This window comes from Musa acuminata, chromosome BXJ3-9, assembly GCF_036884655.1.
Source record: "Musa acuminata AAA Group cultivar baxijiao chromosome BXJ3-9, Cavendish_Baxijiao_AAA, whole genome shotgun sequence".
In the NCBI taxonomy this organism is placed as follows: domain Eukaryota; kingdom Viridiplantae; phylum Streptophyta; class Magnoliopsida; order Zingiberales; family Musaceae; genus Musa; species Musa acuminata.
Window position 1 is genome coordinate 43,001,590 of NC_088357.1, and position 26,582 is coordinate 43,028,171.

Sequence of the window (26,582 nt, forward strand, 5' to 3'; positions counted from 1 at the left end):
AATAGAAGTATATCTTTTTGCCGAATCCTATCGATAGGAGCAGAAGGAAACAATAGGTGAGACATTTGTCTGCACAAGTTTTCGAGTAAGAAAGAATGCATAAGATTGAACTCAGATAAGAGCAGCAATGAAGAGGTACTGAGAAGAAGAAGCTCTACACACAAAAGAATCAGGCTTTATTGAGCAAACAAGGTGCAAACTGGTTTCCAAACATAAATGTGTTTAGGCTATACTGTACACACATTTCATGCCCTTCGATTACATCATATGACATCATTTTTTTTTTTGGACAACCTCTGTCTCACCTTTGAAACAATTCAGAAATGAACAAACGAAAAAAAAATTGCAAGCTCAGCAAAACAACCTTTGACGACGAAAAGAACACTCCGCACGACCAATAAAACATGGCTCAAACAAAAGAGAAAAATTGCTAAACCTGTGTTGATGGAGAGACTGCGATTTCGGACTCGAAGCAGCAAAAGAATACGATGACCGACACTGTCCCCTTGCAATACTAGGGGTTCTTGCCTGAACTAACTAAAAACCGGATGGGAGAAATCATAACTTGAACTGTACTAGAGTAGGATGCCAGCAGGATCTGGGGGTTTGGCAGTGCTAGAACAGCTGAAGGGCTATTTTGAGTCTGTTCTGCTTCCACTTGGGTAGTTTGTAGAAAGCTTCCTTTGTCATGCCGAATTTCTCTTTAAACTCCACGGAGGATAAATAAGTCTGCGATTGGAATAAAGGAATTAGACCTTGATGGAAGTTCCAGCTAAGCATCAGTCGATTGGATGGATGATATACCTCTCGCTTGGTTACATCAATATCTGTAACAGGATCCGTGGATGCAGTTTTCAGCCTGTCATAGGGGAATATTGACAGCCCCTCTTCATCTTCAGCTTCACCCTCCTTTGCATCTTCCTGTATGGTGAGAGTTTCAATTCTATTGCTCATTGCGATCATGCTCTCCTTGGTGTCCGCTTCTGGTTTTGGCTTCATGTTCTCAGGGCTCACTTCAGCAAAAGAAATTCAAAGGGTTTAAAACGTCAGCACAGAGTGTATTCCTTGAAGACAAACCTATCCCTTCAGAAAATAGGATCACATACCCTTCGATACTTTTGGTATCATCACTTCCTTTGGCCGCTCGAAAGAAGAAGAAAGGGTGGCAATTGCTGCTGATTTTGCAGCCACCGTTGCAGAATCAGGTGACCCAGATTTTGGATAAAGTTTCCTAACTACTGGAGGAGGAGTTGAGAGATTCCTGGCATTTGGATTCTCAAAGTTTGCTGCCAGTGCATTAAATGCAGGAGATCTTCCTCTAACCCGAGCACGTTCAGGGCTGAAAGACATGCTTCTTGAACGCTGAGATTTCTCCGGCACCGCTGATCTCCCACTATGAGATGGTGCCACTCGTCGCTTGGGCTTCTGAGAGCAAGAGACGAATATCCAATCAGGAACTTCCCATATAAGTTTTTTCAGGAAAGAAAATCGAACATGAGAGACGAGGTATTATTAGTAAAGGAATATATTGTAAAAGAAAATTGCAAGAGTAGAAAGATTTGATCGTACTACCGGTTAAGACACATGGAAACTAGTAAGAACCAGCTTAGACATAATAAGATACCAAAATTTTTTTCATCTAGCCTTGTAGCTTTACAGTTGCAGAATCTGGCATTGTATTCTTTACTCAATAAGACTTGGGGAGTTTGGCTAAAGAATTCAGGATAAGGATATGTTGTAACTATTCCCCAGTCCACCAAGTCTAAAAGCACGTTGAGGCAACAAAATAAACTTGCATTGCTAAAAAGAAGAAAAGGACAAGTTCTCCCTGCTGGCGATCATGCGAGCTTGCACTGTTGAATAGGGCAACAAGTTTGGCAAGTTCTCATAGACAACATTTCAGAATATTGTATTTTCTCTTCTACAACCAAACAAAAGCATGAAGCAATGAAGAACAGAGCATAACTAGGACATCATCCTTATAACCAAGGAGAGGATTCACATGAATATTTTCCTATGACCTCTAGTTGCTCTATCACCAACTTGAGTTACAGCTGGACATGACACCTATGATTTCGTGCCCATGCTGTCGCATGACCAGCCCATGGATCCTTGGAAGAATGAGAACTCACTGACATATGTAATCTATCAGAGAAATCTACCAGCTGAAAGGATTTGTGACTTACATCTGATGTTGGAGTTACTCCACCTCTCACGATTGCTAGCTTCCTCTGGAAGGAATTACCATGCATCTGAAACAAAAAAGAAAAAGGGGATTCATTAGGTGCTTGTTATATACCTAATTGACTTTTGAGCTACATCCACTAATATCTAATTGACAGGCCATACAAACCTCCAGAGGATGCAGCAAAAGCAAGTTAAAAACAATGTCAATAAAAGGTTATCAGTTGATAATTTAAAGTATTCAACTTTACATCCAAATCCTTACCGCTGATTTTGCAGAGTCCCAGTTGAAAATTCGAGTGAAGAATGTAGGCTCACTTCCTTCCATAATAATGAACAATGGAGTCTCTCGAGAGAGATTTTGCATAAGAAAATCTTGTTCAATAAATTTCTGGTTAAAAAGGCATATAGAAAGACAGACATGAGGATCAAAAAGAAAGGTTGTTAACTATGATCGCAAAAGGCAAGTAGTAGAAACAAAAATTGCAAAAGGACAAGTACTCAATACCTCTCCAATATTCAAAGCTTGCAATCTGGTTTTTGAGTCCACCTGTTGTCCAACCCAAACAAAGATGTCTGAACGACAGTCCAGAACAAAAATATCCTCCGTCATCAAATCATCTTGAGTGAAGTTAAAAACCTCTGTCACCTGAAAAGACAGCACAATGCATTTGACAGCTTAACAACCACAGTAAACAAGTGGATCAAAATTTGTAAAAGAGGTTTCCAGAGACTTCACACTACACACCTTCAGAGTGCCTTCAAATTTGCCACACATAGCATCATAAGTTGGTTTGACACACAGAACATATAAAAATTTAGCAACACATGCAAAAGAACTATATGAAAGTTAAGGAAATTAGATAGATAACAGTACCACTGACTTCCTACCTTTTGAGAAAGTACATGAGAACAGGTGGGGATCACTTTCTTGTTCTTTTCCAATTTTCTGACTGGGATATTCAGATTTGCCTCCCAGTAGGCTCCAGAATTGTTCAGTTTCTGTTCCCTCTTTTAGTGGTTTTGTCTGAATATTTGGCTGTAAACGTTGACAAAACATGCAAGTAGTTAATACATAATAACAGCATCCTCCCTTCTTCCTTTGCAAATAAACTCATAGAACCTAGGTAAATCTGAATCAACAAAATAAATAAAAGCAGATCTTCAGAGAAGTGGCTAAACTCAATCCATAGGCATTTTACGCTCTGAAAAAATAAATTCCACTAACATTTTCAATTAATATGGCATCCATAGAAACCTATAAAAAGAAAAAAAAAAGAAAAAAAGAAGCCAGAACATAGTGTAATGACTTTTCTGATGTACTTCAGCAATAATATTAGAACACTTAGTTATGATTACCAAGAAATTTGACATATATTAATAACACCCAATTTATTAGATAAACCACCAGACTAACTTTAGTGGATGTCATCACCTAAACATACTCGATCCAGATATCAAATTGATCGATTAATCAAACACAATGTTTCAAAAATAAAAATAAAAATGTTTTAAAGAACTTGGATGTCTTAGTTATAAAAATTACTTTGACATTAGTTTTAAGTACATATTAGCATTTTTAATGGGCAATTAAAATTCCATGTACAACTCTTAGTTATTTCTACTAGTAGACATCATAAGCTATAAGCTAGAGGACTTGGGTCCATGGATATGTGCATGAAACAAATGGTTATTAATTCAACTCTAATAACTCCTTTAAGCTGATGATTGTTTTAGAATGTAACATCAAATTAATTTAGTCTAGAATTGTTATGTAAAATTATAAAATATTAACACTGCTGCATGGATCTGATTGCCAAAGGCCCCAAAACAGTTGGGCACCACAGCATGTGATGGTTGTATATCATGCCTTACGATTATCATATACTAGCTCAGTTGCAAGTTGCAACTAGATCATAGTTACAGACATATGGTCCACATGAAAGACATTTCTTTTTATATGTTTCTAGTCAAACGACTTTTGCAAATAGGAAGCTTCCTTGATTTATCAACCTCCCAAAATTAATTGAAAAAAGATGCATGTTCTTATAGCAGTTATGTAACACCTACAAAATCTAAATCAATACAGGATACATGTAGGAACCTGATAAATGGTGCCAGTGGGGCATAAATTCAAAAAACAAAACAAGACATAAACAGCTAACCATATGGCAAGACATATTTAGCTTGCATGCGACAGAAGACTACAAGAATCACAGGTTTCCACATCTATATAACAATCCAGCTATGAAAGGGGGGAAGATTGGCTCAGATCTTTAGACAAGTTCTCCAAAAGGAGTATGTTATTTGGGTTTGTTGTGGCACACTCTTAAGAGAATTTGGTTAAGAGATGGGTGATGGAGAACTTAAGAGATAAAAATTTAATCATTATGTACTAGTTGGCTGCAAAATCAAGTAACAAAAACTGAACTGGTTGCTTCCAGTTATGTCCAGTTGAACTGTTATCTGCGAGGTACAAGATGTACCCCAATAAAGATTTGAGGATCAAGAGCATTCACAAGAATTTTAATAATGTAGTCACTTAAATCTCAAAAGAAGGGCATTGCAGATCATGGTTTTGTGGAGGTTTGAATATATAAATCATAACTTACAGCTTCCTGCAAATTCTTAAAATGATTATAAAAATATAAAGACAATGGTAATTAAGAAGTAATTTTTGATTTATTCATATGCTAACAAAGCATATAATTTACCACGAAAAGGTTACAAGACCGATACATATATTAAGCAGAACTTGACAAACCTTAATCAGATCTAGCAATCTCTCAGCTAGCTCTTGGTCCACAGAGGTGGCCAGGCTTCCAAACCATGTGAAAACAGTATCAGCACTATGTAGTATATAACAGTAAGATGAGTTCAAAGATGACGCTACCTGATCAAACAAAGAGCATGAAGCTTTATCATATATAAAGAAATTACTTGGATGAGTATAAATAATATGAAATATCTTTCTTTCAGTAAGGAAAGCAATTGAAACAGAGTTTATGCAAAACATACAGGTTCGACTTGTATCGCTTGCATGTTTTCTGGCCCAGAACCTTGAACTCGGAAAAGAGCAACACCATCCTTTGAGTATGTCTCATCAGCAATAGTGTTTTCTGCCACAAAATTCTTATATCCAGAGCTAAGACCACCCTGCGAATTCAGCAAACAAGTTTAAAGAAAGTTATCAGACTTGGAAAGGAAAAGTGCACCAAGAAGAACCAGTTGCAAAGCAAGAGTCTGCTCCTAGAGAAAAGATTTCTGTGCAAGTAAACCTTGTATGCTAAGAAGCTCTGGAAAATAGAGAAGAATTGTATGGGTTCTTTTCCTTCATAAAGACGAGCCTAGGAGTACATAGACAGGAAATGGTTAGCTCTTTTGAATTTAATATAACAGTGATATGCATAATTTCAACATTAGTTGCATCTGACAAGTCACCTGAACAGCCTGTGACTTTAGAGATTCAACCGTCTTTCCTGCAAGTGAGATAGCTGCAGTCCTGTCCTCCTGCATAGAGTTGCTTCAGATTACAACAAATACTAGTGAGCTATAAAATGTGTGGTTGATGATTTCTTCACTATTCCACTATTACCAGTTGCTTGTTTAAATGATGAGGTGCATAATTCAAAATGGCTATCAGAAAAGAGACCATTTTTAAATAAGCCACAAAGAGTTAGAAGCTAACTGATGTTGTTATGCCACAAAGTATTTCAGTCATCATGATTTGTCAACCATGAAGTATTTGATGTGACTTAAGACATAAACATATGGTTCTTAAGTAACTCATCCAGGTCAAACCACGCACAATACAAGAAATGGAGGAATCAGCATGAAATAATGCAACAACATTGCCAAATCAATGTAATCGACCTTATTAACCTTTACATTTAAAGAAAGAATATAAATGCCTATCACATTGATTTATTCAAATTTTAACTATTAGATTTTGAGTAGTTCAGATCGCAATAATCTCATACATCCAGAATGCATCAAGTTTTCAGAAAACAGAAGATGCACTAGAAATGACCTTCATGGCTTTGTGACTAGAAAATATTCTCTTCTGCCATGCATCAGCTTATCTGCTTGAATCCTTTCCGTTGACTATAAAAATTTCTCTTTCTACCATGCATCAGCTTTCTGTTTGAATCCTTTCCGTTCCACTAAATCTCATTTGTTACCTTTAGTTACTCAATATTTTTGTAATTGTTCCCTTGCCATTGTTTTGTTTGGAACATTCCTCATCCTTTTTTACCATCTTTCAAGTTCATTATCCTCTCATCAACCCTAAGCATATTCTCTGGAGGCCCTGATGTCTTGTTTACATTGATGACCAATTTCCTATGTTCCCAGTATATTTTCTACAACACTAATAACGTAAACCCCACCACCAAATTGCTACATCACTCCATCTCATAAAGGATGATAAAACTCTATAAAGATTTGCTACAGAAAACCTCATAGTCAACCATACCATGTATTTCCAATAGAGATACTTGCCCATCAGAATCTATAATCCTATTAACAAGGCAGTGAATTATATTAGTTGCTTAAGAAGGACCAAACACATTACCATTCACCATAAGACCCCTACTATTTTGAATCAGCTTCATGAATCTTTTCCACCAATGAGCTTTATTGAGGGTAACACAGTAGACAAAGTAAGAAACTTTAAATGTCTTTTAATTCTTCTAAGAAAGTTGGATCTTCGCCTATACTTTCTTGCATCACCAATCTGAACTGATCCTTCTAAAAATATTCGGATCTTCCTCTTGACTTCCTTGCACCACCAATCTGAATTGATCCATTATTCCTAACACTCCATGAAAATAAAATCCATCTTAATATATCTTTACATATTTATCTCAACATTTTCATCTTAGTGACACTAACATTTTGGATATACTGTTTCACAACAGCATTCCAACCCATAAAGCATAAATCGCCTTGCAATTGTCTTATAACCTTTTTATACTTTTCATCTCAAAAATTGTTGTTTCTTTTCCAAAAATCTCTTAATTTGCATACCTTCAAAGATAAAAATAAAGAAACAAAAACTGCAGTATAGGAGAATAATCATAACCTATGAGATGATACATAATATAAACGACCAAAAATTATACAGATATGCTACAAGAATTTGGAAACAAATAAAAGAATGAACTTTGCCACAATGAATATCTAGTCCAGCAAAAATCACTATTCTTGCACAAAAACATTAATTCTTTTAGCAACAGTTTAGCTAGTACAACATCTTAATCTTAAGTACAACATCCCATGTTCAACATCAACATTTTCTAGGACATACTTGGAAAAATATGTGCAATGAACTTCTCGCAAAATTTACCTCAATGCTCTTCTTCCCAAACCAAGTTCCAATAAGATACTCCTCTTTATCCTCCCCAGGATATGTATATTGAAAAATATAGCAATCTCCACTATAAAACTTAGACTGCTCAGATGGTGGAAGAAGAGTCTTCTCCTTGCCATTTACACGCCAAACCTGTGCATTAATTTGAAAATAGACTTAGGATACATTTAAAAGCACAACCTGCAAAGAGACACCAGCCTTTTTATGGAGATAAATCTGAATAAGGACAAAGAATTATAACAGCACCTGTAAATTTCCAGTGCAGTCAATATATGGTTGAGGTTCTTCTCTCGCAGGAGCAGCTTTTGTGAGACCCTTAACATTTAGTCCTTGGCGTCTAAGAAGAGCTACAGAAGGAAACAACAGCCTTATAGCTTGCACAACAAGATCTTTATCTAGATCCAAAATATTTTTAAAAGTTTGGGTGTCATCAACTAACCTGCAACTTTGCCCCTTCCATCCTCAGATACAGCCACTTCAGTTTTCTGTGTCCACTTATCAAACTTGGAGCGAAATGATACAGTCTCAAAACCCTCGATTATGCGAATAAAATGAGCATGTGGTCTGGCAGGTTCACGCAGTAATTCCTGTATGCTATATGTGCATTAACATATAGAACCCACAATGAAATTGAAATTAAAGTTTCTAAAAGGCCTTTGAGATTCTAAATGGAATTTTTCAAAAAGCAAGTTGTTTGTGGCCAAGAAAACAGGCTAAAAGATAAGTTACAGTGAATAGAATAGGCTGCCCCATGATCAAATCACACTAACGATACATGAAAATCAAATCAGCGCAACTGGTCCTTTCTCTTCATTTTTACCACCTCTGATGAACCTGCAATAGGGATTCACCTCCACAACCATTCAAAAGAACCACCCTGACTTTCAAATATGGACATATAACCTAAAAACCACCTCCATGGTTTCACTATGGTTGGCCCTAATGGCTCCTCACAATGCTGCTGCCATTGTCCTTGGTGGATTCCACCACCTTTGCAGGGCCAAGACTTGGTGCCCACACACCACAGGAGGCCAAATGGAAGGTTGAATATTGCTCGCCTCTGATTGGCCAAAGTATGACGCACCACTTATAACTTCCAAAAGGACCCTGATTTTCTTAAGGAGGTGGACGTACTATATATGCAAAGGAATCATGTCAAGACTTTCATTTCACATGTATGCAGGTAAGGTTACACAAATGATGCCCAAGAGAATAAAATATGAAACTCAAGAAAGCAATGAATTTACTTCTGCTGCGGATGTTGCATTTTTCCTCTCCTCAAGAGATGTGTTTCTGCCCATCCATATATAAACTTCAATTCCACAATCCAGCAAGTAGCATTTATTTGTATCTAATAAGTCCCTTGTCAATGAATCAGCTTCAACAGGCAAAGCTTGCCCTTTCACAACGCTGAAAAGGAAAATGGTTCTATCAGTGATGTGCATCAAGTAATTCTGTTACAAGTTGATTCTATGGTTAACGTGAAACTCCAGAAATGTGCCTTGATAATGAATTACCATAGCAGTTTTGTGGAGGAGGGCTCAACTTTTTTATCTTCTTCAGATGCTGCCTTTCGTGGAAGAGGAGCAAAGCCACCAAACAATCCCCAAAACTCTCCAGCCTCCGCATCAGCCATCAACTTCCCATCCTCTATCAATTATGCACCAAGTCAGAAAGACTAAAAAGTCTTTTGTTGTCAGTAAAACCTCACATCAGAACTTTCAAAAGAGAACTTACCGACAGCTGCCACTTCGGACTTCCCCTCATGGTAAGTATCCTTGAGATGTTGTACAACTTCAAGAGCTTTAGCTCTCTCTTGAATAGATGAATTAGATCCATTAAACTGGAAAATTTTGGACTTTGTATCCAGGATGAATATGTCATCATGATTAAGAGATGATCGAGCAAAAGGAACCTGATGATAAAAAAACTTAAAAATATTAAGTGAGATTCTTCCACTACATAATTTCAAATAAGATTAGTTACACAAATGACTTGCCTCTTTAACATGGACAACATGTTTTCCTCTGCAAACAAATAATCGTGTGGTGTGCTCTTGCTCATTAATTTCAGTATGTTTGAAACCAGATGAGACCCCACCTTGCTGTGGTATTATGCAAGGTTTGAAATAAGAGAGGAATTTCTCAGTCTCATGGCCTTGTATTTCACGATATTGAACAGCACGGCTCCCAAGGGCTGCATCTAGTTCAACAGTTTTAATAGCAGCAGTTCCAGCTTCGTCCTGTGGACATTAATGTTTAAGACCAATCATTGACAACATTATTCTTCAAAAAGTAGTAGCTCAAGCAACAATATATTGAATGTATGGACTTCCATCTGACCTGACTAGTATCTTTACCAAGCCAATAGTGGATATCATGACGAAGGGCACCACTTTTTAAGGCAGTTGTCTATGCAAAGAACAAAGATTCAATAGCTTCAACATTTGACAAACACTGATCTCACAAAATGTAACAGTTTGGAAAAAGTAAATATAGAATCGCAAAGTGGAAAAACAATATATGTAATAATATGTCTAGTTCCTTGAGAACAAAGAGAATTTTGAACTTTACATCCTGAAGAAGACACTATCAAACATGGGGTAAATTGACAATAGGTAGGATACTCACAAATTTCACCCAATTTGACTAACTACCTAGGCATCCCAAACCCAAAACCAACCGCAAACCCGACTTTTGTCACCTAGTAGACTACTGAACTCAAACCAAACCCAATTAAAAGGTAGCCGAACATGATTTAAACAGGCTCAGGTAGACTCAATTACCTGAAGTACCAACCCACAGGGCTTAAGAGTGTTTGTAAGATGACTACCAAAAATCCAATGTGCTGTCATTACCATAAAATATTAGGAATGCCAACAGCACTGGACCCATGAATTTCATCTATTTGAATCCAAACCTGTCTCTGTACCGATTTTTCTAGTCAAACTCATCACAAACCTGATTAAAGGGAACCCAAACCCAGTTTAAGCTGCTCAAGTATATTCAGACATTCAAAAAATCTTGACCAGACGTCGTTCCTATTGGCATGAGGCATGTTCAGTAATTATTCTCAAATTATTCACCTTACAGCATAATAGATTAAAGAAATTGCAAAGACCAAGGAAAGAGGAGACACCGTGACTCGACAGTTAACAGTAAAATTCCTCCTATGAGCTGCACCAAAATCAAGTTACTTTATCCACAAAATTGAAAAATACTGAATGGAACAACTGCAGACTAAATGAACAAAAGTACATATATACAACTTAATGAGAATGGCATATTGCATTCTCTCATGCTATTTTTTAATATAGTCACAAACTTAATAAATTAAATATTTTTAACCCCATCTTCTCCAACTTGCCTTAACTGTTTCTTTTTTAGAGAGAAAAAAACCTTTAAAATGATGTACAAGCATGATCTCAGATGATAGTCTAAGTTCATTCTCATGAATCTACAGAAAAATACTGGCAACAAATAAACGACAGGGTCAGCATTTCTAGAAAAGACTAATAAATAACCTTTAAAATGATGTATGAATCTCCAGTAAAGAATTTTCCATGGGAAGAACTTGGTACAGGGACTGGGCAAAAATTCTCGATTCGCCATATCTCCAATCCACTTTTTGTTGTTAAGGAAATAAAAAGCCAGTACATAACACCATGTGAAGAACCATCGAAGGCTAATAACAGCAACAAATAGACAAATTTTCAATAGCATATACCACCTTTACCTGCAGGGTACAACATACTACTATTTAGCTATACCGTTTTTATGATTATCTTGCTGAAAAATGTGCACTAGAACAGCTTTAATCTGCACTCAGCCTTAAAAGTCTCCAGGTTCAGGATCCACTTGATGAGAACTGCAAATGCTTTTCCACTGCATTAGTTATTCTACACAATCTTACCACTCTTCAGACCATATATTTGATCTGCTTCCTCCAAAATGTTGTACAATTTTATTTTCAGGCAAGTCAACAATTAACCTATCCAGTTTCCATCTCAAGATGGCATCAAGCATTGAAAAAAGAGCCTAGAATTCCACAACCTATTCATTTACTTGTATCCTAAATTTAGGGTACAAGATCAAAGGCCAAAGTCGATTCAAACCATTATTGATGATAATCCAATGCAAAAAAACTTTAGGGTACAACTTTGATTAAATTCATGTTCAATTATACAATCAGATGGATGCGAGACATTTAAGAAAGTTCCATCATTTTATAAATTAAGTCTCATCAATCAAGTTAGTCTGCTCTCAGATTTTTGGACCATGTTAACTACATTTCTCTTATGATTTCTTCCAAGTTTTTGGGTAATCTTAATCATAGATGTTGATAATACCAACTCTTCTATGTTGTTAATTATTATGATATCCTTACATATCTCAGATTAAACAACAAAAAAATTGGAAGGTGAACCAACAGAGAATTAAGTACGATAAAAGGAAGCTATTGTGAGGATACGCCTTTTGGCCAGCTCCTTGAAAAGCTGAATCAACATTCTTCATGGAGACAGCCATACTAGAAGTGCTATCTAATGGTTTCGGCTTCGAGTCAACAGCAGCAGAATTCTGCATAAAGACAATCGGAGATAGGCATTAGCCCAAAGCAAATCAAGCAATCTAACTTATCACACTTGCTAACTAGAGAACATGATGAGTAACTATATATATTCTCAGCGAATAATCATCTCAAACAAATTTCCAATGTGCATCACTTTCCAAATCTGTATATGATTTTAAAAAATATATGGTAGTTTCCTCAGAAGTTTTCATTTCTCTGAAAATCAGTATTACATGCACTTAAAAGAGAAAAGAGGATCCTTTCTTTTTTTGGGGACAACATGTTATAAGAAAATAGTTAGCATCAAAATATAATGCATAACTAAAAATCGACACCACAGTAAAAGGTAAAGAGATACAAAGAACTGTAATAAGCTTGCTCTGTCAAAAAAACTGTTTTCCCATCAAATATGCAAATTGATCAAGCATTTCCATGAAGTCATATGTCAAAATGAAGTTATGTACACAACAACATTCATGACAACTGGTTGGAAACTTTATAACAAGAAAAACAGTCTTTAATGAGAAGTATTCACCAAGAATGATTGCAATTCAGCACTGCACTTTTAAGTCATAAGGTACACCACAAAAATACACTAATTCAAACAAGCAGACCAACGGAAGAAAGTAAAAGAAGAGAATAATGAATGTCACGTCTAAACATGTCAGACCATGTACATGTAGGGAATCAATAAAGAACATACATCAGCAACATGATGGGCAATATTTGTTCATCATGCAATTGGAGATTATCGTCAAAAAATTCCAAGTTAAAACCTCCAGAGCACTCATATTTAAAGAAATAATTCTTTAGAAAAAATGCAAATTCCTTGGAGACCCAACAATGACTCGTTGTTACGTGCATTGGAATCACACAAACACAAACAGATGAGATATAGATAACATCATAACATTACAGACTTCAGATTGCGCCAGCATCAAAACTTCAGGAGGATCATACAGAAAGATGGACTCAGACAGATTCAACGAAAAAAAGTACACTTCTATGTACCCTCGCGAAGTGGACAATACTATGCTATTTCCTCTGCTTATATTGGTATTATTTACTTTGTTTGTTGGATCAATAGGAATTCATTTTGATCAAGGAGTAATAGATTTGGATATATTATCCAAATGGTTAACTCCACTCACAAACCTTTTCCATCCAAATTCGAGTTATTCTGTGGATTGGTATGAATTTTTTACAAATGCAATTTTTCAATAATCTTAAGAGCAACCCAATAGACCAAATTAATCACCAAGCCATCATGCAATCGATCATGTGAAATTTCAGAAACCAATAGAATTCAAGAACTTCCAGATCGCAAACAACACAAAACTCGCAAGAACAAGTTTCAGACGCGTCTTGTGTCAAAATACGAGCCAAGTGGCTCGAAAGACGATACTTTATCAGAAGAATTGAAGCGAATTCCAACCCCAGCACCCTCAAACACAATCACGCACGCAGAAAGAACATCCAAACATGCGAATAAAAACCAATCCGCCTCTTCACCTTAGACGGAACCTCACGACTTGCCATCGCCATACCCAATAAACAAGCACAGAGATCAATTCAGAAACCAGATCGGCCCCTGGGCCGGGAGAAGACCTCGGGAACGATCAGAAAAATTATATAATTCCGTCGCTTTCTCCCGAATCAGGGGTGCGACGGCACGACCCATCTAGAACAGGAGAAGTGTAGGAGTAGGGCAAAAAATCAGAGAAAAATCGCACCTTTGATTACTCAAAGCAAGAAGCGATGACGCCACCACCTATCGACAACCATTGAGCGAAGGGGCAAGTGGTAGGGCAAAGAATAAAAAGGGAAGAAAAACCGCACCTTTGCTCGTTCAAAGCGAACGGCGCGACCGACTCGAGGATCGGACAGGGAGGCACGAAGCGAACCCTACCGAGCAGCTCGATCGATCTCCAAGGCCACCGGTGTCGAAAGAGAAATAGTCGCCACCAAACAGCCCAAAATAATATTAAGGGAGAGAGAGAATGATAGGGGAAGGCGTGCCTGTCACTATTTGGATCCCAAAAGCATCGCCGTAAGTAATAAAATATTAAATTACCCAGACGTATTACCCGAGTTACGGAACAGCTCTACTGTGGCTCCCACACCATCGACCAGTCAACAAGTCGGTACCTTCATCGGTACACGGTTTCCGTCCGTGTCTGTTCCAGAGGTCACACAGGCACCATGATTAATCGCTTCGAGAGTGGGGCCCGCAACGCGTGTGCGCTGTTCGACTCCGTCTGAGATCTTACGTGGCAGGTCCCGGACCGTCGGTTCGGGAGGATGCATGCACGGCATCGCCATTTGGTTCGAGGAATCAGATGCCTCGTGGTTGGTGCCCGATCGGGAACGCCGAGAGCGAGGCGGTCCGGTCGGACCCGCTCGGGCTCCGGCGAGACCGGATTACGAGACGGACACGCCAAATCCCAATCCCGGGAAGCTCGTCAATCAGCTGTTCCGTCCACGACAGCCGTCTGACCACGTGTAGCGTCCGAGCAGGTTCCCGAAGTAGGGACTGCCCCAGCCACGTGTTCACTCCAACAAGACGACATGTCGTACGGCAGCCTAGCTGGATTATTCATGTCGCTTGTGGTCGGTTGAATATCCCCAAAAAAAAAGAAAAGAAAGAAAACTCCGAAGTATTTATTTAATTATTTTTCACTCGTCCGATCTAATTTTAGAAAATATTTTTCAAAATAAAATTGATTTATTAATTTCAAATACCTAATACTATCGATGTTTATAGCATCAGCACTCAAAATATAGGAGAGCAAATCAGGCAAAGACAGATAAGCTTGAATAAGCATATTTTTGTCTACAAATCAGTACATTGATTTTCCACGTAAGAAATATAAAAATAAAAAAAATGAGATAAGCATATCAAAAATACATCGAAGGCTAAAAAAAATTATTAAAAAATATATTTTTTGACATTATTGGAAGGGATTAAAAAAATGATTTGAGAGTCTTTTGCGTACGTAAAAAAGATGTTCATCCCCTCAAGTTTTGTTGAATAAGGATTTCAGTATAAAACATATGGAGGTAAACGATGATATCTTTATTGAGTACCTCTCGAATTTTTGGAATCTAGTCGCTTCGCGTGGGATGATAAAATAGGTCATAAAAAAATAATAATCAATTAAAAAATAGTGAACTTCATCTAAGTGATTCAACACTTTTTTTTACATACATTAATTTTTAAAATTATAAGTATCGTTGAGTTAATCTAATACTTTTTTTTTTCTCTCGTCCTTCCTTCCGTCGTCTTCTTGCTACTAATGTGACGATGAAATTATAGGAATAAAACGAAACAATACCGATAAATGATAAAATGCTTAATGTATTTTTTTATTTAAAAATATGAAAGAGATTTAAAAAAATCAAATGTTGTGTTATTCAAAACTCCAATTATTACATCTCTTTTTTATCATTTTATACCTTAGAATGTACTGTTGTATTCCTTATAAATAGATAGAAACAATCGAAATAATTGAGAAAAGGAAATTTTTCTTTCTGAGGATACTCAAAAGAAAACGAATATAATGAAATAGTTGGAGCATATAGCTCAAAGGATTATGTCTGATAGATATGAACTATAGTGTCTAAGGGGTTTGATTTCTTCATCATCCATAACTTTTCCTTTTTGGAATGACCTTTCATAAAAAGACCTTTTTAGGGGTTTGATTTCTTTTTTTGAATTGACAAGGGAGAGTAGAAAAATCAAGAGAGAGAAAGGGGACACAAACTATGACTTTTTTAGGCTATATCTCTCCTTCCTCTTCCTCTTCCTCTTCCTCTTCTCCTCCTCCTCTCTCTCTCTTTCTCTCTCTAATAATTTTATTGCCTCTTCTTTTCTCTTCTTCTTCCTTTGGAATTTGTTGAGATAGATGTCCTTTTAATGTGTATATATGATGTTGATATTAATAAAATATCTCCATTATGATTTAATTTGATTTAAAAAAATAAAATTATTATTATTATTATTATTTATGTATATTAAAAATAGAATCACATGAGCCTTGTGATCATATCGGCTCCCATTAGATGTACACAAAGATCCAAAAGAACTACTATGAATCAACTAGGTTTTCCCTCACGTTGACTTGACTCTCCATGTTGACTTGTGCACCGCGTGTTTGACTATTAGATATGCCGTTGGATTCTGTGTCACACGGTTCTAACGTTCTGAAGCCCTTCAGACAACACATGTTTTCCGAATTTTCGCAGCAGTTTTCGCTAACAAGTGCTTCGGTCCAAAAGTGTTTTTATTAACAAAAACATTGTTGCAAGAAAATAATAGGAAGACCGGCGGGAGATCCGGTCACCGACTCGCTTCGTTCTACCTCCTGTCCGAAAGCGCTAAGAGATAGGGTCCGGAAGGGTCGGGTCACCGCTTTCCTTTCTGCCCCCTTTCCTCCTCTCCACACAAAAGAGACGAACCAGCATGCGCTTCTCCTCCCGTCGCCGCCGATGGCTCCCTCCTCGTCCTCCTCGTCCTCCTCCTCATCTTCCCTTCTCTCCCATGCCAAGCGACGCCGCGCCGTCGCCGTCGCCGCCGCCTCCTCCGCTGCTGCGCTCCTCTCCATCTTCCTCCTCGTTATCGCCCCCCAGCGCGCCCTCAAGTCCCCCCTTTCCCTCGTCTCCGACCTCTCAATCTCCCCGTCCCCTCCCCGTCCGCGATCGAAAGCCGCGAGCTTGGCGCAGGTGCCCGCGGATAAGCCGCTTTCCGAGGCGGAAATCTTCCCGTCATCCGAAGCCGCGGTGGAGCCGCCTTCCGAGGCGGAAGAAGCCAGGACGCGTGAAGAGAGGTGCGATCTTTACCAAGGGAGATGGGAGAGAGACGAGGAGGGGCAGTACCCGCTCTACCAGCCAGGTTCTTGCCCGTACGTGGACGAGGCCTACAGCTGCCACGAGAACGGCAGGCAGGATCGCGGGTACTTGAGATGGAGGTGGAAGCCTGACGGTTGTGACCTGCCGAGGTGCCATCCACACCGTCTTCTTGCTTCTTTTTCTGATCATTTTCTTCGCATTTACTCGAGTTTGGTAGCCAAACTTCCTAAGATCACAAATATATGATAGCAAAATGTAGGAAATATTGAAACATGTCATCTTTTTCGAATTATTAGAGGGTTTTCTAAAGGCCACATATTCCAAAATTTCATCTTTGCTCCTCTTTCTTTTCCCCTACTATTTTGTTGTTTTGGCCATTGGAAATAGTATGAAGCTGTTGCTAAACTAAGTAATCATATTCACATGATGTGAAATTTTCACCTGAATTTTTTAGATTGAGCTTCTTCCAAATTCACACATGAATGCAGGGGTCCTGCTCCTGTTGATAGATGGATCTTAAATGTAGATGATCCTGGTCCTTTCCTAATAGGCCTCCTTTTGGGTCTTTTTTTCCGTAAGCACAGATGGGAGAAAGAATCTTAACACTTCCCTTACCGTGTGGAGGGTCGATTGCATAAACCCAACATGTGGCAAGAACATTGGATCTTTTGCTCTAGTACCATGAAAATTTTTTATCAATGCTATGCATCTAAAAGCTTAATCCTTTAGATGAGACTTCATCTATAATTTTATATTCTTGACAATATACTGTTTTAAAACACATTTCTTCACCTTTTTGAGAGTTTTGCTGCATCACTGGTTCAACTTGTTGATCAAATTCTGGGAGAATATTTTGGGTGGAACTGTCATAACTACTAAATGACTTACTCTGATCCATGAGATATATATATATATATATATATATATATATATATATATATATAGATGAGGACATGCCAAAGTAGTCATTTGAAAAAAACAGAATCACGGCTGAGAAGATCTTGACGAGATGAATGGTGAAAATTATGTTGGAACTTAAAAGCTTTTGACATAGAGGAGTAAAATCTGAAGCTGACATGGAAGACACTATTAAATTTTAACATAGAGCAGAAAAAATCGATACCGACAAATTAAGTCAGCGCCTGAATAGAAAATTAAATATCCTACTTACATAGATACCCGACAAGCTTAGAAGTATTTTCTGAAGTCAAAAGGAATCCTAATATTTTATATTGTTTCTTACGCTTCTATAGACAAACCAATCTGGAAACACTTACTCTTCGAGATTGATATGACTCTGAGCTTATTTCCCTTTTGTTTAGCAGATATAATTTAGCCACTCTATTGAAGTATCCTAGGTCTATATGAAGAAAGGAATGACTTCTTTATTCATCATTAATAGTTCATTCTCTTTCATTTTTCTTCTTTTTTGTCCTTTTTCATCTTATGTCTTTTATGTTCTTGTGCCATGTAAGTGTAAACTATTAAAATTCTAGGTTCAACATTATAGTTTTATTTCCTCTTCAATATTCACAACCCTCCAGTAGAAGGATTTCCATTATTGTGGTTCTTTTCATAAGCAGTTTCTTCTTTTCCCATTGTCCTTTTACTTTATTCATAGGTTTAATGGAACAGACTTTTTGGAGAGAATTCGAGGTAAAAGGTTGATGTTTGTTGGAGATTCCATGAACCGAAACCAGTTTGAATCGATGCTGTGTCTCTTGCGAGAAGCGCTGCCTGATAAGAGCAAAATGTACGAGACCCGAGGTTATAAAATAACCAAAGGACGTGGCTACTTTATTTTCAAATTTGTGGTATGCCAACTTCTCTTCTGCTTTCATTTATATGCTGCATTATGTTGATCCATCTAGCCTGATTCCAATGTCACATAGATCACTTTCAAGTCTCTAGAAAGTCTATATATTACATCTTATGCACTATGCTTTTATATATTTAATTTTGTGTCAGCTGATGTTTAAATTGAGAATTTGGATGGTTAATTTCACTTTTATTCTTAAGACCTAAAAGTTAGTCAATAAAGGACTGTAAATTATTTCTAATATGCAGTTCTTTGCAGGACTATGATTGTACAGTGGAGTTTGTTCGATCCCATTTTCTTGTTAGAGAAGGAATACGAGTCAATCGACAGGGTAATTCAAACCCAATTCTTATGATAGATCGAATCGACAAGTCAGCCAAACGTTGGAAAAGAGCCAACATTCTTGTCTTTAACACTGGTCATTGGTGGACCCATGGGAAGACAGCAAGAGGGTAAATCCGTGCCTTTAATTCTATTTATCTTTTATTGATGTGTCAAGTTGTTTTACTCAAAGTAGCCAGTTTTACTGCTGCTCTCATGGCGTACATTTGGTAAATTAATATTTTTGATTGACCAGGAAGAATTACTATAAAGAAGGTAATGTTCTTTATCCACAATTTGATGCAACCAAAGCATATAGGAAAGCCATCAAGACTTGGGGAAGATGGATTGACAACAATGTTGACCGATCTAAATTAATCATTTACCGTGGTTACTCTGCTGCTCATTTTAGGTGCTTAACTTCTGGCCTATATATTAGAAATAGCACTTTCTTTTCTTTTATCTTAATAGATTTTGCATTAGAACACTCCATTTTCAAGTATAAGGTCCTATCGACCTGTCTTTTCTCAGAGGCGGAGACTGGGACTCTGGTGGCACATGCAATGGAGAGACAGATCCTATCAGAAGCGGTGCATTTCTAGATAATTATCCATTGAAGATGAAGATAGTAGATAAAGTTATTAGTAGAATGCATGTTCCGGTTGTTCTCTTGAACGTGACAAAGCTGACCAACTACCGTAAGGATGGGCACCCTTCGATTTATGGCAAGAAGCTGACTGATGGGGCAAAGGTGTCCAAGAGGCGGCAGGACTGCAGCCATTGGTGTCTTCCTGGGATTCCTGACTCATGGAACGAGTTGATCTACGCGACTCTTGTCCTCAAACAACATCCACATTTCTTTACATAGACGACGGTTTATCGTCATAGCCGTTGTTACCCATCATGATTCGTATCAAGAAGCTTATGTGCATGCCGAGACAAGAAAACAGATGTAGATGTTCGCCTGCTGATTGAAAAGCTGCTTTGGGGAGGCCGAATGTTCTTGAGAAAGCTCTTTTCACAGCTGCAGTGCTGATTGTGATCAGGGGTACCTCTTTTTTGTTTGATGTTAGAGATAGTGTTCTATTTTATATCCATGTTGTTCAGGAGAACCAATTGTTGTGTCCATAATCAAAGTTGTGTATGTAAAATAATGCATAAGTGATTGGATAAATCGAGAACATATACAAAGATATTCTTATATGAGGATGCAAAGTATTTTGTGATGAGGGTGGATGGATGTAAAACCACCCAAAAGAATAGATGCCTGTCTTTTACTAAACATATTTGCAAATTATCAATTGATAGTGCATGTGAAAATTATATATACTTAATCCTGAATCTTAAAGAAATCATCATGCATAAATATGGTATTGTGAGGGTGTAACTCTCTCTGTCTTCATTTGGTTGAGTGTAAACAAATCTTGTGCTTGCAGTTCAATAGTAAAGAACCGACTCGATCAACATCGGTTCTGATTTGATTTGGTCGAATCGAATTATGATCATGCTTATTAAAAAGGTTTGTGGGTCAGGAAGTTGAAATTAGTGAGAGATGCCTTCGCTTGTAATCTAAGTTAAGAGTGATGGAGTTACAACCAAAAGAACAACTGCGGAGATGCATCAGATCACACTTCATTTGCATGGATGAGATTGATGACCCCCTTGCAGACAAATCCCGTCTGATGTACATACATCTTCAAATGCATGCTTTTACCAACTTAGCACGAACAATTACACCTGCCAACACCATCTGAAACTTCCATGCCTGAGATCTGTAAACCTTAATCATGAGAGCAACTTGTTTAGGCTATGATTTTACTGGAACATATTACTAGTTAGCATGCCAAGTTGATCTGTTGCAAACAAAATGGGGGGCAATGGAGACCCAACAGTGAAGAACAGTGAGCAGATCAGCTGTTGATTGTGCAGCTGACATAGAAGAGAGCATGTAAATCTATGAGCTATGAATTATCACAAAAATTTAAGATTTATTGTAGAAGAGAGCTCAAAACTCCAATTCACATCCAATCCTCAGTTGTATTACCTTCACACAGAAGAAGATGAACAAAAAGAACTAAAACAGTATCACCTCTCATGGCTTCCATGCTCGTGGGGAAGACGAGACATCAATGACGAGAATTCGATCAACCTACTCGAATTTTCTTGTTCATCGGCAGCGGGACAAAGATGGAGGCGAGATCGCTCGGCACCGGGTAATATCCGTCCGGTGGAGGGGCTAATCTCCTCTTCACAGGCCGAGGCTTCCTCGGCGGAGGCGGCGGGCACACCAACATCAACGCTTGCTTGACTGCAGGCTGCCCCGACGACCTCGGAGTAACGCACTCTCCCTCTTCGTCGCTCGCCGACTTGGAGGAGCTTTCTGACGTCGTTGTTCGCTTGACACCGATCCCGGGAGTCTGAATTGGTGGGAGGCTTCGCGTTTCCCGATCTACGAGCTCGAACCCCATTGCTCGATGCCTGTGATGTAACGTAGGACAGTCTTACGGCTATGGGGAACTCAAGGCGTGAATATAAGGAGGTGGTGGGCACGTAAAGAAGATGGCCACCACAGCAGTAGCTCAATGTGGAGAACGCGAGCAAGCATGGGTGATCATTGGCTTTGGCAATGGGAGATGTGAAAAGAAGGGAACAGAATTATATGGTGAGGTAGCGTAAAGAAGAAAAATACTCATTGAGAGAGAGAGAGAGAGAGTGATTCAGCTCATTCTCTCAGAAAGGCCAAGGAATTCAGCAAGCAGCGGGAGATTGATGCCAAAAGCAAAAGCTGTTCACTTTCACATGGCATTTGCTGGATCTAAAGGTGTTTACTTCCTTCTAAGCTTAATATAATTAAACCTTATTTCCTCTACAGTCACAATGCCAGCATAAGTGAGTTTACCATATCATTTGAGACTCATGTGATCTCAAATGCAGAATAAATTTGATGTGTAATGGTTGATTACTGCAGAGGGCACTTGATATTCCTACTAATATGTAGATTTCTTTTGATGTTGAGAAAAGTGGTGGAGGGGAAGAAGGCATGAAGGAAGTAATCTAATTGGTGACAGGCTTCTTCTTCATTGCATATATTTTAGTTGTTGAGGAAGATAATAGCTTTCCCATCTTCTCCTTTCTGCTGGCAATTAAACTTGATTGTTCCTGCAAGATCAAGTATTGGAGAATATGTTTGGGTCATAGCAATGACTGCTTACCTTTGTGGTCTTCCCCACTACTCCACAGACTAAAACATAAAGGAAGAGAAAAAGAGAATGAGAGATCATATGAACAAAAGGGACTGCTTTGGTCAAATTTTGTCAGGGCCAAATGAATTCTACTGTAAGAAGTTGGAATTGTTGGAGTATACAGAAAGAAAGGACTATTCCCACAGACATGAAATCCTCTAAATATAATTAAAATAACAAAACAGAGCTCTTTTATGTGATTATATCATATGAAAATTAAGGAGCAAGCAATGGCTCCTTTAAGATTGATAGACTCCACTAAGATTGTAGCCTGTCAAGTCTTTTAGAGAAGGGATGACATCCTGCAATCAAATGGAAACTAAGCTGATATAATTTCTGTAATAACACTATCAGAAGGCAAAGAAGACTCAGATTACAATGTACAATTAACTGTCAGGAATCAAGAGAGGAGTGTGTTACAAGAAAAGGAAGCCTATGAAAGTAGAAAGTGTAGTGAGACAACAAAGGCTACACTCAGGTGATATTAATCAAAAGAAAGTACAATTAAAGTAAGATTCATGAAACCTCAATAAAGATTCATTATCTAAGAAGAACACAACACAAGATCCTTTCAGAGGATTAGTTCCAAGAACATAGGTTGTCAGTCAAAGAATCAGATTCATAGACAAGAAAAATGAGGTGCAGTAGTTTCATGTTAAAGTATTCAACAGAATCCAAGAACATTAAACTAGTTTAGACTTCTCTTCTTCTCTCATCACCTAAAAAGTATGAAGAGAGAGAGAGAGAGAGAGAGAGAGATTGCAAAAGGAAATCAAGAAGGCAACCTCCCCCTCACTTTTGCTTTTGATTTAACAGTTGAGGACTCAACTCATACTGCAGTAAGGTGACTAGCTTCACATGCTAAACATCATCATCCACATGGAACAAAGAAAAGATGGAAAAGAAAGAAACAGTAGTGATACATTGACACTAGAACTCACTACATGACATCTACTCCAATCTCCTCCTCTTCATACCCTTGAGCATTATGCCAAAAGATATGGAATCTTCATGAACTTGGAAATCGTAGGATTTGGTTGATGAGCCATATGGCACTTGTGAAGCAGGATTCGGTAGGTTACTCACTGCTTAGATGATCAAAGAACTCCATTTCTGGTTAGGATCTTCTTCTCTCACTCCAACCCTCTACCAAGGAAACTGCACCATTGCATGCCACAACAGCGGGATAAACCTCATTCGAAGCTTAGAAATCTTGTAACCAGCAGTTTTCTTCTTTCTTCTTCCATGTGAAGGTCTCGTTTCAGTTAAATATGTCTTCATGCATGGAAACACGTAAACCCTACTCGAGAACACTCGCGATTTCCAAGTAGGTGACATGTTACCATCTGTGCGGAAAGCGAGAGGAGGAAGAAGAGATCATATGATCCACAATTATGGCTTCCGTTCTGCTAAAAGCAGCGCAAGTGGTGCGCACAGATCCCCATTCTCCGGTGAGGAAACAGCTCCGAGCAACCCTGCGAGTTGAGCTCATCATCATGGCCGCGAGATGATGTTAAGGAAACACGACCCGTGTGGGCCAACCCAACACCTGACAGATTAATGGACTCGGCCCATGTGGGCCACCCTCCGTTTTGACCTACCCGGGTTGTTTGCACCCACAGACGTGCACAACCTCATCCCATTCGGCGTGTGGGACCCACACCTGGGAATCATCCGACGGCGCACAACGCGGACACGAATCCCGGAGGTTGATGCGCGGATCCGACGACCGGCTTTCTCACGTCACCGCGCCGTCGAGGTGCTGTTCCTCGTTTGACTTCCCGCTTCTGCATCGCTGCTTCCTTCCTGACCAAGTAAACGAACCGGCCAAAGGAGTCAGCTTTAACGATTCCCTCCACGCGTCAGCCCTGCGGGCGACGACGGGACACGTGGGCCCCGCTGCCACGCCCCTTTTCGAGGAAACCTCTCTTCCGGTCAACCCCTTCCCGCTCCTTGCACCGTCCGATGCCTCCCCCATTGATCCAACGGCTCCTATAGACCACCGGCAGTTTAATCCATTAATCCCCAGGTTGGAATTAATTATCTGGCTGACCCAATAAAAAGAAGGTTAATAGCATGCATGTTTTCATTTCAACGAGCGTTCAAAGTCCACGATGAATCGTTCAAAGGGTTGACTTGTGAGCCAGAGCACGATGTTTCCATTTCTGCGTTCTTGTTTACCGGGTCGCCTCCAGAAAGTCCACCCATTGGCCGGTTCAACTTCGAGAGGGAGCGTCTGATCTATCTCCATCGAACGTGGACCGTCGGATCCGAACACACGGTTGCGCGTATTCCTTATTGAGCCGGTTTACCGGTGACCATCGCCGCTCTCTCGGCATTATAAATCCTTTTCTATCCTTTGCTTTCGAAAGACTTAATCGCTTCTTCTTCTTCTTCTTCTTCTTCCTCTTCTACTTGGAGGTATTCTAAGGTCGGTTGGATCTGAAGCTTCTGCGGTGATTGCACGAATCTTGGGGGATCCCTGATGGCCGTCGATTCGATGGGCTACCGGAGGATGGACGACCAGATCGCGGTCCGGGAGGCGGCCGACGTGGGGCTTCGCACCCTGGAGCGCCTCGTCTTCCAGCTCTCGCACCAGCAGCCGCCGTCGGACTGCCGCGAGGTCACTGACCATACCATCGCCAAGTTTAAGAAGGTCATCTCCGTCCTGAACCGGACCGGCCACGCCCGCTTCCGCCGCGGCCCGGCCCAGCCCGCCTTCGTACCCCCGGTTGTGGAGGACCCGGCCTTGGTGCCAGCGGCGCTCTACCACCACGCGCCCGCTCCTCCTGCGCCGGCGCCGGTGCCCCTCCCGCAGCCCCCGGCGGTTCCACGGGCCGTGACCCTCGACTTCACCAAACCGAAGGAGAGCTTCAGCGCCTCGGGGACGGTGTCGAGTTCGTCGCTCACCGGCGACGGCAGCGTCACCGGCAAGCAGGGCTCCTCGATCTTGGTTCCCGCCGCCGCGGCCTTCGCCGTCTCCTCCGGGAAGCCGCCGCTCGCGTCGTCCCACAAGAGGAAGGCCCCCGAGCACGCCCACCCCCACTGCCCCGAGGACGCCAAGCAGGCGGCCCCCGCCGGCCGCTGCCACTGCTCCAAGAAAAGGTACGTCCCCTCCCTCTTCCCAGCGCACGATATCGGCTCTACGCGTGCATCCGCTAACGTGCGCCTCCTTCAGCAGGAAGAACCGGGACAAGAGGACGGTGCGCGTGCCGGCGATCAGCTCGAGGAACGCGGACATACCGGCGGACGATCACTCGTGGCGCAAGTACGGGCAGAAGCCCATCAAGGGCTCTCCCTACCCGAGGTAACAGAAGCCCCCTTTTCTCTCTCCCTCCACCCCATCCTCCCCCGTCCGATCGCCGCCGCTCATATGCTTGTTGCTCGCAGGGGGTACTACAAGTGCAGCAGCGTGAAGGGGTGCCCGGCGCGGAAACACGTGGAGCGCGCGCCCGACGACCCGACGATGCTCATCGTGACGTACGAAGGAGAGCACCGGCACGGCCAGAGCAGGCCCGGCACAGCGCTGCCCGTCGCTAACGCGGCGTCTGGTTGACTTCGCGTTGACCGGCGTTCTGCTCTGTAGTGTTTGGCTCCTTTTTTTTTTTCCCCTCTCTTTCCCCTTTTTCTTAAAATAGTTTTTTCGAGTTGACTTGTAAAAAGACAGCAAAGGAGATGTTGACCTTTGACCAAGGAAATAGCAAGTTTGGTCCATCTACTGTAGCATAACATATGAATCCATATCATGGTAACTCAATTAGTTTGCCAAAGACATGAATTCCATTACTTGGATCTGAATTTTTCTAACTTCACATTGAATTCCAAGCCACATTCATTGAGCAATAATTTGACCTTTTATTTTCTTTAATAAAATATTTCTATTCAATTGCTTTAATAATAATTAAAAGTTTATAATAAATAATTGAGCTAATTATAAATTACTTTCTATACTTAAATCCTATTAGTATTATGATTTTTATATTTAAAAAATTTATATTGAGAATTTTATGTGTGTGAAAGTGAAACAAATAATTTTATTTATCTTTGTATTGACGAAAAATATAAATATAATACGAAAAAGATAATTTTAACATTTAGGTTAAAATTATTTTTTACTAATAAAATTGTTAAAATAAAAAGTTATTAAAATTATCATTTTACCTATTATTTTCATATATCGATCCAACACATAGTATATTATATTTTTTGTTAATACAGTTAATGATGT

The 26,582-nt window shown here is 39.6% G+C and overlaps 3 protein-coding genes across 6 annotated transcripts; 2 read left to right on the plus strand and 1 right to left on the minus strand.

Moving 5' to 3' along the window:
• Window positions 1-155: 155 nt before the first annotated feature.
• On the minus strand, window positions 156-14,120 carry LOC135649622 (villin-3-like). Of its 3 annotated transcripts, XM_065168177.1 has the most exons (24): window positions 13,964-14,115; window positions 13,858-13,895; window positions 12,026-12,132; window positions 11,079-11,178; window positions 9,898-9,966; window positions 9,555-9,797; window positions 9,293-9,470; window positions 9,073-9,205; window positions 8,803-8,965; window positions 7,995-8,142; window positions 7,802-7,902; window positions 7,532-7,687; window positions 5,626-5,694; window positions 5,463-5,531; window positions 5,203-5,340; window positions 4,949-5,077; window positions 3,076-3,223; window positions 2,933-2,943; window positions 2,693-2,833; window positions 2,450-2,575; window positions 2,187-2,252; window positions 1,107-1,425; window positions 805-1,013; window positions 156-729 (listed from the first exon to the last, which is right to left on the minus strand). In XM_065168177.1, exons 3-24 carry the CDS (start codon window positions 12,079-12,081, stop codon window positions 616-618), a joined length of 2,886 nt encoding a protein of 961 aa, XP_065024249.1. In that variant the 5' UTR covers window positions 12,082-12,132; window positions 13,858-13,895; window positions 13,964-14,115; the 3' UTR covers window positions 156-615. The 3 variants fall into 3 exon arrangements, with proteins under 3 accessions (XP_065024249.1, XP_065024247.1, XP_065024248.1); XM_065168175.1 differs by lacking the exon at window positions 13,858-13,895 and having other exon boundaries at window positions 13,964-14,120; XM_065168176.1 differs by having other exon boundaries at window positions 13,858-14,116.
• A 2,363-nt stretch (window positions 14,121-16,483) lies between these two features.
• LOC103998724 (protein trichome birefringence-like 5) lies at window positions 16,484-20,318 on the plus strand. The gene is made up of 5 exons (XM_009420279.3): window positions 16,484-17,121; window positions 18,594-18,786; window positions 19,050-19,243; window positions 19,369-19,524; window positions 19,644-20,318. The coding sequence occupies exons 1-5, from the start codon at window positions 16,613-16,615 to the stop codon at window positions 19,978-19,980; spliced, it is 1,389 nt and encodes a 462-aa protein (XP_009418554.2). The 5' UTR covers window positions 16,484-16,612; the 3' UTR covers window positions 19,981-20,318.
• Window positions 20,319-24,730: 4,412 nt separating this feature from the next.
• LOC135649008 (WRKY transcription factor WRKY51-like) lies at window positions 24,731-26,124 on the plus strand. Of its 2 annotated transcripts, none has more exons than XM_065167095.1 (3): window positions 24,731-25,459; window positions 25,533-25,661; window positions 25,745-26,124. In XM_065167095.1, the coding sequence occupies exons 1-3, from the start codon at window positions 24,840-24,842 to the stop codon at window positions 25,908-25,910; spliced, it is 915 nt and encodes a 304-aa protein (XP_065023167.1). In that variant the 5' UTR covers window positions 24,731-24,839; the 3' UTR covers window positions 25,911-26,124. The 2 variants fall into 2 exon arrangements, with proteins under 2 accessions (XP_065023167.1, XP_065023168.1); XM_065167096.1 differs by having other exon boundaries at window positions 25,536-25,661.
• Window positions 26,125-26,582: the final 458 nt, after the last annotated feature.

Coding starts and splice junctions, on each gene's coding strand:
- LOC135649622 (XM_065168175.1), bottom strand. CDS start 12,081: ATGGCTGTCTCCATGAAGAATGTTGATTCAGCTTTTCAAGGAGCTGGC. Junction 7,688..7,801: donor ACTGCACTGGAAATTTACAG/GTGCTGTTATAA, acceptor ATTAATGCACAG/GTTTGGCGTGTAAATGGCAA. Junction 2,253..2,449: donor GGGACTCTGCAAAATCAGCG/GTAAGGATTTGG, acceptor TTTTTGTTTCAG/ATGCATGGTAATTCCTTCCA.
- LOC103998724 (XM_009420279.3), top strand. CDS start 16,613: ATGGCTCCCTCCTCGTCCTCCTCGTCCTCCTCCTCATCTTCCCTTCTC. Junction 18,787..19,049: donor ACTTTATTTTCAAATTTGTG/GTATGCCAACTT, acceptor AGTTCTTTGCAG/GACTATGATTGTACAGTGGA. Junction 19,525..19,643: donor TACTCTGCTGCTCATTTTAG/GTGCTTAACTTC, acceptor GTCTTTTCTCAG/AGGCGGAGACTGGGACTCTG.
- LOC135649008 (XM_065167095.1), top strand. CDS start 24,840: ATGGCCGTCGATTCGATGGGCTACCGGAGGATGGACGACCAGATCGCG. Junction 25,460..25,532: donor TGCCACTGCTCCAAGAAAAG/GTACGTCCCCTC, acceptor CGCCTCCTTCAG/CAGGAAGAACCGGGACAAGA. Junction 25,662..25,744: donor AAGGGCTCTCCCTACCCGAG/GTAACAGAAGCC, acceptor TGTTGCTCGCAG/GGGGTACTACAAGTGCAGCA.